This window comes from Ambystoma mexicanum, chromosome 9, assembly GCF_040938575.1.
Source record: "Ambystoma mexicanum isolate Mex_15411 chromosome 9, UKY_AmexF1_1, whole genome shotgun sequence".
In the NCBI taxonomy this organism is placed as follows: Eukaryota; Metazoa; Chordata; class Amphibia; order Caudata; family Ambystomatidae; genus Ambystoma; species Ambystoma mexicanum.
In genome coordinates, this window is record NC_090931.1 from 321569162 (window position 1) to 321585332 (window position 16171).

A 16171-nucleotide genomic window follows, 5' to 3' on the forward strand; every position below is an offset into this window, starting at 1 on the left:
AAGCAATGGTGGAAAAACTAGAAGGGTTCGCCAACGGAAACATAATATTTGCAGGAGACTTCAATCTAGCGTGGCACCCAGCGAGGGACAGGAGTGCTAGAATTTCCCACACCCAAAACAAACCGTTGAAGGAACTACAGGGAAAAATTGAAAATTTGGCATTAGTGGACACATGGAGGGAAAAGAAGGGGGATTCCAGGGTTTACAATTTCTACTCCTATGTGCACAGAACGGCTTCTAGAATAAATTATATGTGGGTGTCACGCTCCCTGTTAGGAAAAGTGACGGACATGGCGGTGGGGGCCATCACCCTATCGGATCACGCCTCCATCATCCCGACAATCACAACCAAAACAATTAGCAGGGCTTTGGAGATGAAGGTACCCAGCACATATTTTCAAGGATGAGATCCTTAGGGGAGAACTGAGGGAGGGGATAGATCAATACTTCCAAGCAAATGAAACCCAGGAGGTAGACCCACGTATAATTTGGGACGCATTCAAGGCTACTATAAGAGGGAAAATAATAGCAATAAAGGTACAGAGGGACAAGGGAACTAGGAAATTAGAAGAGGACCTTGAAGAGAAGCTGAAGACAATTGTGCTTAAAATGGCTGACAGGCCCTCAGGGGAGATTAGAAGGGAATACAGGACGGTCAGAGGACAATGTGAAACACTACAAACTAGCAGAGCAGAGAGGTCCCTTATGCACCTTAAACAGAAGTACTATATTAAGGCAAATAAGGCGGGCAAACTTTTGGGGAGAATGCCAAGGAAAGAGGAAAAAGAAAGAACCATTCTAAAAATTAAGACGGCATAGAGGGAGATGCGAACAGATCTTAAATGAATTAAGAAGGAATTTGAGAAATTTTATGGGGAAGTATACAAAACAGAAGACCCAGAGGAGGAGGGCCAGGCTGAATACCTAAAAAATGGCAAATTGCCACAAGGAAGGGAGGAACTAGAGAAGAAGATTTCTAGAGAAGAAGTGTACGTGGTAATCTCTGCACTCCCCATCCAATAAAGCCCCGGGCCCCGAGGGCTTCACAACAGAATTTTATAAGACATACAAAGAGATCTTGGCCCCACGCCTTGCCTCCCTGTGCAATAACTTTGGGGGTGGCTGAGGGATAACACCTTCAATGGAAGAAGGAAAAGTGGTATTATTGCCTAAACCAGGGAAGGATCATACAACACGTGGCGCAAACAGGCCGATTGCCCTTATTAACCTGGATGCAAAAATGTATACCAAGATCCTGGCAAATCGATTAGAAACCCTACTCCCTGGGCTAATAGACGCGGATCAATCAGGATTTATACATGGGAAGCAAACTCATGATATCTGTATTCTTACCTTGTCTCTACAGGAGCGTAAATTGCCTGAAAACTCTTTGGGCTGCAAATAATGGATAAAAGGGGGTCCCCCTGTGTCAACGACAGAATAAAGAATATGGAATGATACTAATGTGAACTCAAAACTCTAAGGGGGGGCTCCACCCACCCTGCTGTGAACTCTTACAATAGTTTGGGTGCCTGCTTCCCTTCTCACCTGTGATTTTGTTTTGGGGCGCTCTCTGTCATGCTATCGTCCAGGGGTGCGTTGATATTGAGGCAAGACTTCTCCAGAATGAAGATTGCTAAGGCGCCTCTGAAGTGGTAAGTATCTTGAAATTCTGAACTTTGCTGTCATCTTTTTGTGTAGTAGTCTCTGGGGACAATAGTGTCTGAGTGATGGATTCTCTGGTAAATGTCTAATCTCTTTTTTCTTTCTCTCTCTCTCTCTTTTGCAGGTTTGAAGAGAGAAAAAAGTCACACGTGAAGATTCACGGGTGTCTTAATGAACACCACAAAGTCTTGTTTTTCTCCTGAGGTGAGGGTGCGCGCGTATCGAGGAAGACGCGCAGTGATGCTGGACTTCCTGACCTGCTGCAGGTGTTCGGCGTGGCCATTTCTTGGAAACTCGGAAAATAAATTCTTCAAAGAATGCGGTAAGTAAGCGCGTAGTTTTACATCTTTCAGCGTTCTGTGATTTAATGTCTCTTTTAACCTAAATACCTTGTCTTGCAGGTTGACGGAATGTCGGAGGTCGAAGAACAACGTAGTGGTCCGTGATGCGGAAACACGGAGAAGAGCTCCGCTTACTATGAAAACAGCTGCTGTGAGAATTCTTATCAGGTACATAGAATCTTTGGTCTGTGGAAACTTTCAAGTAACTCGATAAGTTAATTACATGACTTTTATTTGCCATGACAGGTCCGTGAACAGAGCGCCGTTAAGCGTTGCAACGCTGTCAGCGTAACCAGCGCGAAGCACAAGCGGGGCTTATATAGTCCTCCAATAAAAAACACTAGTTCCTTCATGCTACTCTGTCCGTGCCCACAAGGCGGTCATGTTGGGAGAAACCTTCTACCATAGAAGCTCTTTGGGGGCCCCCTGTGGATTCTAACACTGATGAAAGGGAGGAATGTCTGGCACGCCATGCTACTAACCATCTTGTCCCTGCATGTCTGCACAATGAACCCTTGCAAGCCTGCATAAATGGTTCCAGACCCTTGACCCTCGAGGTGATCATGACAGACCCCCCTAACCCCACCGCCGCCCCAGGCCCCTCCTAAGGATGGACCTTCCGGCCCTGGCTTAGTGGATGGTTTTGATGAAACCTTTTAAGTAGTTGGGGAGCATGAATGTTTTTGCTGGGTTCCCACGTTCTGTCTTGCTGGCCAAACCTCTTCCAATCTACTAGGTAAAACAACTTCCCCGGACTATATTTGAATCTAAAATATCTTTCAATTCAAACTCAGGCTCCCCCTCAACCATCACTGGGTCTGGGGATTCTTGCACTCTGGTCCTAGGGCACACTGGTTTCAATAGGGAGACATGAAACACAGGATGTATCCTCATATGAGGTGGGAGAATCAACTTCAATGCTACAGGGTTGATGATTGCTTCCACTGGAAATGGGCCCAAACATTGAGGTTGGAACTTTTGCAGCCCCTTAAGAGCGATATGCCTGGAAGCTAACCACACCTTATCCCCCATCTGATAACTCAGAGTGTCTCGCCTGTGCTTATCTGCACATTTCTTCTGACTCTCTTTGGCTGCTGCCAGATGTGCTTCTTCTTTAGCTCGGGTGATGTTTTCATGCAAATTCTGCACCGCAGGCATCTCTAAAGGCTCTGGTGGATCGAAAGCTGAGGCTCGTGGATAGCAACCATTCAGGATGTAAAAGGGAGTACAGCCGGTAGATGCGTGCTCAGAATTGTTATAACCGTACTCAGCAATCCAAAGCAGACCCACCCAAGTCTCCTTTTACCCACATGGGAGATGACCAGGTTAGCACTGCTTCTACCTTCCGGTTATCCATCTGAATGCCCTGTGGTAATAAAAAAAAATCTCAGGAATTCCACAGCGGTCACATGGAAAGAGCAGTTCTCAAGTTTAACGTACAGTTGATGTCGCAACTTGGTAAGTACAGCTCGAAAATGGGCAATGTGTTCCTGATCTGAAGCTGAGTACATCAATATATCATATCAATATACACCACAGCGCATGTCTAACAACTCCTGTACACGTCGTTCATGAAATTTTGGAAGGCTGCAGGGGCATCGCACAGGCATCACTTGATACTCGTACAATCCATAACGGGTGCGGAAAGCGGTCTTCCACTAATCACCTTTCTTAACCCTCACCAGATGGTAAGCTCCTTGAAGGTCTAACTTGGTGAAAACTTTAGCATGCTTAACTTGGTCCAACAACACCGGAAGTGGGTATCTGTTTTTCACTGTGATCTGTTTGAGCGCACAGTAATCTATGCAGGTGTGAAGGTCGCCTTCCTTCTTCGGCACGAAGAATAGGGGAGAGGCTGCAGGCGATTTCAAAGGTCTGATTAATCCATTAGCAAGGTACTTATCAAGGTATGCCTTCAAATGCGTGTTTTCTTGCTCAGTCAGGGCACAGATCCAACTGCACGGGACTTGGGATCCAGGTAGCAGATCAATCTGGCAATCGTATGGTCGATGCAGTGGTAAAACATTGGCTTGTTCCTTCTCAAAAACGTCCTGGAAATCTCGATATTCCGGGGTAGGATGCCCAGTAATCCCAGTGTAGGGCCTCCTCTTCGTACAGCCTGTACCTGGTTTCCTGAGTCTACCCCATTCTAGAACAGGAGTTATTGCACTCTTCTGCGATAGCCTAGGTCTGGGCGCGCCAATCAATGTGCGGGTTGTGTTCTTCTAACCATGGAATTCCTAAAATAACTTTGAACTGCGGAGCACTGATTATGTCAAACAAAATCTTTTCTCGATGTCCATCCTGGCAAAGCAAGGTACAAACCTCCATGCACTGCGTCACTGGTCCCGATATTAGCTGAGTACCGTCTACAGCTGTAACGTTTTCAACCACTGGCTTAGGGTAAACAGTGATATTAATCTTGTTTGCAAGGTTCGTGATCCATGTAATTGCCAATCGCAATGCTGTCCACGTATGCTTCTAACGCATGTAGTTTGGAGGGTTGTTGGTGGCCAATCAGGATGACGGGTACAACGAATTGAGAGATCTGAGATTCCTTCGTCTGGCTCGATAAGCAGACCTCTATGCATGCTGGCCGTTGGAGTTTGCCACCTGATTTTCCTTTTCAGCCTTATCCAAGGCACCTACAGGTTTCCAGGGAGGTTTCACTGGACAATCCCGAAGGAAATGTCCTGCCGAACCACAATAGAGGCATAAGTGCTGTTGTCTTCTTTTTTTCCTTTCCACCTTCGAGATGAGGCCCCAAATTCTGGCCCTGCACCTCGAATTCCAGCTTCCACCTGGCAACGAGCAAAGGATCACCTGCGCTTTGCATGCATACTCCTAACTACTCATGGACATGAGGAGCAAGCGCCACTTCATTTGATCAGCAAGCCCATCGAAACTTACTGCAAGTAGCCTCCTCTGCCTTCTCTCCTATCTGGCCTTCTCACTGCAGAGAGACCTGTGGAGTCTCAAATTCGCCATTGCCATGCGGTATGGAAAGCTTGAGTCCCCGTTCCTCATAGCTGACCTAAAATGGCAACTGCATCTCTGTGCATCTTTGTTTACTGTGTTGCTAAGAAACACTAAGCGTCACTTGGCTTATAAACCAATACCCGACGCCGGCAGGCGGAAGCCGGCCCTTCTGCACAAGGCCCGCTGCTGAAGAGCCTGTTTGCTCCTGTCTGCTAACGGAGCGGATTGCAGACCACTTACCCCTCTGCAACTGCCATTTCTGAGGTAAGCCTCGCACCACTAGAGTATTGCCCGATACGTGCACTCCTTTGGTCATAACTTGTCTGCTGCACGTGCGCCGCCGACACACCGAAACTACAGACGTTCCCAACTACCTAGCCGACATCGCCAGAAGTCTCCTACAACATGCTTCACTCTTTTTTTTCATAGATCAGACCTCAGACGCCCAATCGACCCTAGTCCTCTCAAGCAATGCCTGCAACCAAGGCTTAAATTGCTATGCTATTAGCCCACGCCTTTAAGCTCATCTCCCCTTGCCCTTACTATACTAGTATTGCATCTAGCCCTATATCCATGTGGCCACTGTACCCAATCGTAGTCCATGTGATTCCTATACTCAGCCATCAATCCAGCTAGCCCATGTTAACTTTCAGCCCATGTCTCGCATCTTTCCCAGGCCCGGCATTCAGCCTATGTTCTGCAGTTATCCTATATCTAGCTTTCGGCCTATATTTTTGTATCTTAACTACTTTTGCATTTATATTGTGATTTATTCCCAAAACTGGGCCAGAAAACAAGTCATAGCACTTATTTAGTACTCCTAACTTCCTTTTTCTTATGTTTGTAGTGCCCTTAAGTGCAACACGTGTTTCGGCTAAAGAAAGCCTTTCTCAAAGCAGGGCAAATACTCGTATTAAAGCAGGTTAAACCCCCTGAGTCCTGAAAAAATATCAGGATGCGTTCAGGTACGCACTGGTCTGTTTCCAAGGAGTATTTTCCCAGCTTTGAGAAAGGCTTTCTTTAGCCAAAACACATGTCGCACTTAAGGGCACTACAAACAAAATAAAAAGGAAGTTATGAGTACTAAATAAGTGCTATGACTTGTTTTCTGGCACTGTTTTGGGAATCAATCACAATTCAGTTGTCTAATGGCGGTTTCTGGCTGTATCCACTTTCTACAAAACCCGACAGTTTGAAGAGTATACTAATTCATCAGTTAACTTAATATTACCAACCTAACATAACAGGCCAATACAGAGGAGTCGCCGTACAACCAGCTTACTAAAGCCAGACACACTTTTCCCTCTTCAATTACTTTTGCATTTAGCCTATGTCGTGCATACAGCCCATGACTTGCATCCTGCCCATATTTTTGTATCCCGACTACTTTTGCATTTAGCCTATGTCGTGCATATAGCTCATGTTCTGCTTCTGGTATATATTTTTGTATTCTGATTACTTTTTGCATTTAGCCCAGTTTGTGCATATAGCTCTTGTCTTGCATCCCGACTATATATTTGCATTTTGACTACATTTTGCATCCAGCCTAGGTCGCGCAGTTTTCCTATGTCTTGCCCCTTGCCAACTTATTGTATTTAGCATACATCATGCTTTTAGCCTAAATCTCGCATTTAGCCTATGTCCTTGGCAGTATTGCATAAAAACCCATGCACCTGTTAGTACCACAGTCACCAACATTTAGGAGACTTCTGTACTAGTTCTTAGGGTCACGCTAGCTGTGCACTGGCACCAACCTACCAGATCTTAGCAATGCTCCAGCCTTTAATTAGCATACTATACTCAGCTCGACCACGTCTTCCAATACTATGGCAGCACCTACCTGTACTAGCTCCACATCTATCCACTATAAACACCCAGGATCGAATGCCCTATCTCTGCCACAGAGAGACATCCCCAACTTATCCATGACTGATAAACTACCTCCATCTCACAAGGTTACACCTACAACCTTCCTACCACAGTTGGCCCGAACAGTCACCAAACCTAACAATCTGAATTTACTTACTCCCTCTTATCCTCCTATACCATCTCCTGTCCAATGGATCCAACTATATGCCTCCAAACCCACGCCCAACCAACCCAGCGCCACGAAAACTAGAAATGCTAGACTAGAATATGGACTCCCCAGAACCAGCTACTCGCTACTCAAAAGCATCAACAAAAACCTTGCCAAAGCCACCCTCTCACGCCCAAATCAGGCACGTATACCTGACAACACTGCAAATCCCAGCAACAATAGCTTGACAACTAGCTTAGCCCCAGTGTCCATAACATGCCGTAGATGGGGACTTATCAATGCTAGATCACGTACAGCCCATGCACTCGATATCTGTGACCTCATCACCGCTAATGATCTAGACTTCTTAGCCATTACAGAGACCTGGCTCCAGCCCATTTCCAGTCCTCTGCTCTCACTGGCCATTCTGGACAAATACACCATCATTAGGCAGGACAGGACTTCCACAAAAGGTGGAGGGGTTGCCTTTATCTCAAAAACAACACTCTGACTAAGGCCTGGCCCCAATTCAACCTTCCCCTCAGGAGAACTCCTCACGATCAAGCTACCTATGTCGCCCACGCAAACCATAACCGTTCACCTTATGTACAGGCCACCATTTGCCCTATCCTCCTTCGAGGAAGACATAACCTCACTCCTCACAGCTAACAAAGCCAGGTTTGCAAGTGATGTTCCTGGGAGACTTTAACCTAGGTCTTCATGATCCTAAAGATACCAACTAACTCACAATTGCTAATAGTATCTCAGAGCTAGGCTTCACACAACGTATCTCCCAACCTACACACATAAAAGGTAGACTTCTAGATTGGATAACTGACATCATCTGCAATATTTGCATCCTGTCTAGCCACCCATTTGCCTAGTCCGACCATCACACTATTCTCTTCTCATTACAAGATGCCAAACCCTTCAACGTAGACAAGCCTATGGCACCCCCTAAACTCTCCAGAAATACGCCCAATATAACTGCTGAAAAATTAATTCCACTCCTCAAGCCCCTCACTAACCTTGCCACTTCGAATATCGACCCAACCTCTCTAGTGGACTCATACAATACCACCATTCTGAATGCCATCAACATGATCGCTCTATTAAAATTGCGGAAAGCCAAACCGCGTTCAGACTTAAACACCTGGTTCTCCCCCCAACTTAGAACCTTGTGCAAGAATAAAAGAGCCGCAGAAGACTCCTGGAAAAGGCTCCCTTCGGCAGCGAACAAAGAGATCTTCCTAACAACTGCATCCAACTACAAAACAGCAATTTGCCTAGCCAAAAGGAATTCCTACAATGATCGAATCTCCAAAGCTAAATCTAACACTAAAGAATTATTTATCATCCTAAGAAAGATTTAAACCCCTTCTGCGCCACCTGTAACATCCACTAAAGACTTTACATGGTGCACTAATATTCAGGCAGCACTCTCTGACAAAATCGAGCTTCTACAAACTAAAATAGAGAAAAAGAGAGCTAGCCTGACCACCAACACTGCCCTTCTGGCAAGTCAAACTTCCCCACCTGACAAAGAAGATCTGTTCAATTTCACTCCTCTCACCACCAAGGATGTTGAAGATATAATATTAAGTCTTAAAGCATCTAGATGCCTAGGCAATGTCTGCCCAGCCACAATTATTAAAGAGTCAGCAAAAGAGCTAGCGCCCTTTATCACAACCCTCATCAATGCTTCCTTCGCATCCAACACAGTACCAAAGAATCTGAAGGATGCTTGGGTCATGCCACTTCAGAAGAAACCTACCCTTGACCCTAACACTCCAATGAATTATAGACCAATCACAACTGTGCCCTTTCTCCTTAAAATTTTAGACAGGGCTGCCAATCTACAAATTCAGCATTACCTGGAAAGCAAAAACCTACTAGGACTTTGTCAATCAGGTTTCCGACCTAGACATGGCACAGAGACAGCCCTGTTAGACTTAGTAACACAAATGGAGTTCATAAAAGACAAAGGCAATGTGGCACTCTTCCTGTTACTAGATCTATCTGCGGCTGTCGACGTGGTGGACCACAAAGTCCTATGCAAACACCTCTCATCCGCAGCACACTTCTCTGACGAAGCCACCACGTGGATTCAGTCCTTCTTAAACAATAGAACCACTGGAGTCTTTTCTCCCTCTGCCTCCGCCTCCCCAGTCCCTGTCATCTGCGGAGTCCCCCAAGGATCATGCACCTCACCTACCTTATACAACTTTTTCACGAAGCCCCTCTTTGACGACTTAGACCGTTTGGGTGTCTCCTACACAAACTATGCGGATGACACCCAAATCCTTATTCCTATCTCTGTCGACGACCATACAGACTCCAAGCACCTAAATGACATCTACCAAATCATCCAAGCCTGGATGGCCAAACACGGTCTATGCCTTAATGACGACAAAACGGAGCTGCTCCTCGTAGGTACTCATGCCAGACTCAACAGACTTGACAAACAATTCAATACCTTCAATATTGATTGTAACATTATTATGGTCGGAAAAGATGTAAAAACGTTCAGGTATCTACATTGACTCCTCCACTTCCCTGACAAGACAAATTAACGCAACTGCCTCTACCACTGCTTACACATGCCAGCTTATAAACGCCTGCAGACCTTTTCGGACTACAGGTAACTGCATCGCCCTAGCCAGAACCCTAGTCTTATCCAAAATGGACTACTGCAACGCCCTCTACCTCGGTACTAACAAACACAAAATAAATAAGCTTCAAATCTTCCAAAATAATGCACTCAGATCAGCAACTAACCACCCCAGATCTCACCACATCACAGAGCTAAGGTGCAGTGTACACTGGCTGTCTGTCTCTCAAAGAATCAAACTCAAAACCCTCTTGCTTACATTCAAATGCTTACACAACCTAGCACCTAAATACCTGAGTGATACAGTCACATGGAAATCCTCAGACCAACCTACCAGATCCTCATATTCCAACTGCCTGATCATTCCAGGTTCAAGCTCCAAAAGGCAGGTGGCAGTAGTTGCCCAGTCCTTGCAGCCAAAATATGGAACTCACTACCAGCAACTCTCAGAGCCGAAACCTCCTTCAATATTTTCAGAAATCATGCAATTTCCTGGCTCAGATTGTCTGACCAGCCACCCTGTTAAACCTTCGACACTGATTACACCTGTCAATTGCATCACTCTCTTACCGTGTATATATTCTTCTGTGATTAACTGCTCGTCTTTGTAAATTACAGTATAACTATTAACTTTGATTCTTTGTAAATTACCCACTGTAGGACTTTGTAATTACCTTGCTATACCAATATAAGAAATGCGCCCAGATGCCTAAGGGCTTGGTGCGCTATTTAAATAAAATACAATACAATGGCAATCCCCACTTAAGTACCAATGCCCTTTTTCCCAAAAATATGCAAACACACACATGCCTTTATTTGGGGGCAAATGAAACCAAGAATCTCACATAAACTGATGCTGCAACTCAGGAACAAAGGGGGAAATGGGAGAACCCGACCAGGTAGCATATTATAGGGCAGCCCAAATCAGAGTGTTGAGAGATTGGGCTAAGATAGACAGAGGGGAAAAAGTGGAGGGAAATGGACAGAGAGGTGGTGGGTACATATCTGGAAAAGGTGCTGTGGCTACCCCAGGAGGACAGACACCGTAACATGTATTGTAGTGATATTGAATCCTTGGTGGGGCAAACGTGGGACGAGGTAGTAAAGTGATCCAAAACCACAAGATTCCCCTTGCCACCAGACTTTTGACATATGGCAGGAAAGGCGATGTCGGTTGCTAAGGGATCTGTATGAAGGCGAGGAGGCCAAATCCTTTCTTTAATGTAAAAGTGACTTTGAAGTGGAAGAAGGGGAAAGAGGTCATTATGCCCAACTGAGACACTGGGCCCAAAATCCCAAAGTAAAGGAGGCAGCGACATGTGAACTAACCCTGTCCGAGAAATGTGTAACCACTAATGCAGGGGACACACATCTAGTAGGGGCATTATACAAACGGATCAAAGAAGGCGAGCAACCCGGGGAAAGACAGTTCATGAGCAACTGGGAAAAGGAAGTTCAACAAGAAATCGATACAGAGCACTGGCAAAACCTGTGGGTAAATATACCCAAACTGGCACACTTGCTGCAAATTCGGGAAATCTGGACATAAATTATGTATCAATGGCACCTCACTCCTAGTAGACTGTCCAAAATCTACCAAACATCATCCAAAGCTTGCTGGAGAGGCTGCGGGGAGGAAGGAACTTGGGGACAAATATGGTGGCAATGCCCAGCAATCAAACCTTTTAGGGGGATGATTCAAGAAGCGATTAAAGACATGCTGGGCATAGAAAAGAAAGCAAACAAAGGGCTCTTTATAATGAGGTTAGATGGGGAACAAGAAAACCTACCCACAAAAGCCCAGCAGAAAATAAATGCAATTCTGGCGATGGCCGGGGCCTTGCTAGTGGACAGCAAATGGAAAGCAAAAGAGGCACCCATGGAACACGAATGGGCGAGTAAAATTTAGAACCTGGCAGCCATGGAGAAAGTAACATACACACTCAGGGGGGATTACCAGAAATGTCTCATGGAGTGGGACCTGGTGATGCAAATTCTAATGAAGGACTCCAGGAGAGCCTGGTACCCAAGGAAGATGAACCTGCTGGGACTGGTCTGAAGAGCATTTCCCCACTAGAGGCAGGGAAGCAATATCGGAGAAAAGATGGAAGGAGAAAGAAAGAACGGTCAACAAAGAGTAAGGAAAAATCAGGCAGAAGGAACTCTGGTATAAGAAGGGACAGCGACGACGAAAAGGATCTACAGGAGGAAACAGACCAAGACACCAAGATGGAGGGGGAAGTGTTGGGGGGAAGGTTCAATGTGTTATAGTATATTGTGTATAAGAAATGCCAATAAAACATTAGATGAAAAAAATACGTATTAAAGTCTACGACCGTTAAGACATTTAATAAACCAAATTACAATGTGGCTATTCTAAAACTTAATTACCTCTTCTATTATACACCCTTAATTGCAGCAGTAAACCCAGGTTACGCATCTTCTGCAAGCTTTTTCATTCTTAAACCCCAGGCACGTTCCAAATAATATGCCTCTGTTGATGTAATATTTATCTGATCAGTCAACCTGCGGAACGTCTCCACTTTGCCGATGCTTCAAGCTATTTTCGCGTATATTGCTATAGGCCGAGCAGAGAAATAAGAAATATTGCATGTCCTCTGCTTTATCAGGACAGTCATGGGGGTTGCTGTTCTACTTATTCATTGGTGTCTCCACAGGTAAGATTTCAAATATGTTGATCTCTGGGCTGTCGGATAAATATTATCATTAAGGTCTGTCGGAAAGTCCGGTCTCACTGCAGTCTCCTCCACATGGTGACAGGAAGGGCAGGTTTTCTTTTAAAGAAAATGGGTTTACTTTGTAAAAGTCTAGCTTTCAGAGCAAACGACAACACATGATCTTTAAAATTATGCATTTTGTTACACACTAGTAAGCCCCCGCTTGAGCAATCTACAGTACTACATCAAGTACTAGATCAAAGTACTACATCAAGTGAGAATTTCACTGAGATGAAATTCCCCCCTCCCTGACATCTTAATGCCTACGCCCAGAACTTTACATACAGTTTTGATCAAAATAAATCACCAGCCAGAAAAAAAGCTACAGGTACATGCAGCTCCCATACTATTATTCATTGATCACATGGCGTAAACATCTATCAACCACGTAGTCAGTGCCACAGTCTATGGGCCAAGATGAGGGTTCCTGCCCCGGTGCTAAAGATATATGGGGCAGCTAACCCCTTACAGCCCCTCCCACTTGAAACCTGGTGGCTCTGTCCACACTGGTTGTCTTTCCAGGGGAAAAATACAACTCAAGCTCTCCTGCCTCACACACAAAAATGCCTGTCTGAGAAAACAGAAGATGGTAGGTCAAACAATGGTACAAGTACACCATACATCAATCTCCAAAATACTCTGATCTACAAATAAAGTACAACTAGGTGGCCACCTTTATCTAAAGTTGTTGCAACAACGTGGAATGGTGTTTATTACTTTTACGGTGCACTTCAAGCCTCAACTAATTTAGGAAAATATGAAAATTGCTGCTCTTTCAATCATACCTGTTATGTCTATTAAGAATTGTTCATTGCAATGTCTGACATGAAATGTATATTTTATATACATGAAGGCTTGCACCCCGACTCATTGGTGGTTCCAGGTTTACTCCTAATACAACGATAAAGAAACGCTGCAATGAAAAAAGCCACAAGGTAATCAGTCTGCCATCTTTGTTCATAAGTGCTATTACTACCACAGTTCCATGGCACATCAAATATAAGTTTATTTCGATTGCAAAAAAAAAAAAAGACACTAATAAAAAAAGAGCAGCGAATGAGAACACCGCAAACCCATATTAAGTATTACTCAATCCTAAAAATTCACATAAAGCAGTCAGATAGAATGAAATATAAAATATTGTAAACATGTATAAAGAACACCCCCTACTCACACACCCATACAGCCTACATAGAACTCCATCCTATTTGGGGGTCAATAAGAAAGCCTTTTCGAATAGGCAAAGCCTCTTGACTAAAATAATCTAACGCCCACGCTATGCCTATCTTGCAGCATGAGGCAATTGGGCAACGCAGGCTTGAATTGGCAGACCTCTCCACTGTTTGAAACTGCCATTAGTGTCCTCAATCAGAAATATCAGCTGGGTAGAAGAAAGGGCAATGCCACCGAGATTCCAAATCAAGGGGCACGTGCGAGACTCAATCTCCTTCCCTGTCCACTTTTCTACAACCTTATTCAGGCGAAGGAGCTTCAATTGTATTCAGGTATTCAAACAGGGGGATGCACCACCGTACATTTTTTACTGATGACATCCTGTGACACGGAATAAGAAGGACGTGCATCGTGCGGAGGAGATCCTGCTAATCCCTCACTGGCATTCTGGTCTACACCCAATCTCGCAGCTGGTGTCTACTCTGTAGAGCGCTTCCCATGCTTTCCTCAGAACAAGCCGATCGTACGTTTTGCCTGGTAACTGCTATACTCTTATTCACAGGTACTGGCATTGGTGCAATTTGGCGCCCTTGACAAACTAACAAGATCCCGCAATTGTATACTCGAGCAGACTAATGATAGGTTTTGCATAAGGGAACCGATATTTTACTGATTTAGCACTATTGTGATTTCAAAAGGACTATAAAGGCCCAAATGTTTTAAATGTAACTGTGTAAGAAACATTTAAAAGAAAACACTTAGGACCGAATTATCATTTTTGGAAGTACCATTAACATGCAGAATTCGAAATACTGCCCGTTTATCATTTATGCCAAATTAGAAGTCATGGTGTATTTCTTGGATAATTAGCATATGCCGAATCCGGGTGAACCACCTTCCAAACATATGGAAGCCTTAATGTTCGACTTCAGCAAGCCTGGAGTATTGGCACTTGGGTTGAGCAAGTCTACAGAAAACTGCAAAAGTCACAATTTGGCCATGCCTTCAGTCACAGGGCTTACCGGGTGGTAAATCCTCGTTGTCCGAGTTCGCACCAGAGTGCAGCAAGGGCCTTTACCCAAGGGTGGAGGGTCCAGTACCCACAATGTGCGAGCCATTATTAACACCTGCACCAAACAGCAGGTAGCAAATTGCATTGTTTGCCGTGCTTCTCAAATAAAAAGACGCTCGCAAGCATTTTTTCAATGCAAAGAAAAAATATTTAGAAAAAAGGAGCTCCTTTTGTAATCCAAGAGACCGAAGAAGCATGCTCGTTTGTAACATGCAACAACCAATTCCACAAGCACAACTGAATCAACAGTAGACGCAGAAAAAAATGACAGGGCATTATGGTTAATTAACAGAATAGGTGGGTTTTATGGGCTTTCCTGAAAGAGGTCAGGCGGGTAAACAGGTGAACCTTAAGCATGCCACATCATTGGAGGGTGGTTGGAAAATCTAGGACTGCCTGGGTGTCAACACAAGGTGTAGCTTGGACCGAGCACTCTCACAGCTTTGCATCATGAGGGTTATTAGTTATTATGAACATTGGTGTTCTGCTGGTTCCCACAGGCGATTAGGTTAACTGGTTTGCTTTGAGCAGCCTCCCAAAAACCACAAACCTTAACGTGGGAGGTATTGTCACGAATGGCACTCTAATAAGAGTGGCACAAGACGCCCAGAAGAGTTTGGGTGCTGAAATAAAGTGGACAGATAGGAACACACACAGCGGAAAGGAAAGGGAGGGAAGAGTAGCAAGGGAAAAGGTACAGAGTGAATACCCTCTTGGGGTGTATGCAGAATAGGAAAAGAGTATTCCACGAACCTTGGAAATACTCTAGCCTTCTGCACAGTTTGCTATAACAGAGTCCCACGCTGTTTGCTCATAACTTGGAACAGCAGCTATGGGTGTCTGTGATATAGAAACGAGACAAGGGAAGGGGCAGAGGTTGACTGATGGGAACCAGCAGACAAGCTCTGTACAAAGGGTCTACAAACAGTACAAGAGAAGATACAACAGACAAATCCAGGAAAGGAGATGATAGCAAACTAGCAGAAGGATAGGAAGGGAAAGTCGAGTAACAGGATATGATAACAGAGGACAGAAAGGAAGGTGGAGAGCTCAGAGGAGCAGGAAGGCAATGAGTAAGCCCACAAGAGTGGGACGGTAAGGTAGAAATATCAGAGGAAAAGGGCTTAGGGCAACAGAGTAAAGCAGACTGCACGGCAAGGATCCCAGAAGGGCCGTGCAGTAAGGAGTGAACCCTGAGGGGCAGGGCCGCCGAATGTAGAAGGTTGCAGAGGGCTGTAGAGGGCTGCTAGGCCGAGGACCCAGCGGGGAAAAAGGTAGGGGGTAGGCAGCGGAGCGTGATAAGCTGCAAGTAGGAAGCCCAGAGGACAAGGGCTGTTTGCAGCCGGAGAAAGGTAGGCTGTAGAGCAGGGAGCCCAGAGGACAAGGGCTACGGCAGCCGGAGTGAGGAAGGCTGCAGAGCAGGGAGCCCAGAGGACAAGGGCAAAGGCAGCCGGAGAGAAGCAGGCTGCAGAGCAGGGAGCCCAGAGGACAAGGGCAAAGGCAGCCGGAGAGAGGCAGGCTGCAGAGCAGGGAGCCCTGAGGACAAGGGCTAAGGCTGGAAAGCAGCAGAGCGTG

General features: G+C 45.2%; 1 protein-coding gene across 3 annotated transcripts in view; it reads right to left on the reverse strand.

Moving 5' to 3' along the window:
• ANKFY1 (ankyrin repeat and FYVE domain containing 1) overlaps positions 1-16171 on the reverse strand; it is a 912707-nt gene that overhangs the window by 805579 nt on the left and 90957 nt on the right. Inside the window, exon 1 of one of the 3 annotated variants that reach the window (XM_069614721.1) lies at positions 13137-13239. The exons of the other annotated variants lie outside the window; for them this stretch is intronic. Within the exon in view, the coding sequence (XP_069470822.1) occupies positions 13137-13200 (64 nt within the window). The 5' untranslated portion in view covers positions 13201-13239. Of the gene's footprint in view, positions 1-13136; positions 13240-16171 lie in introns of those variants that run through there. 3 annotated transcript variants of the gene reach the window in all.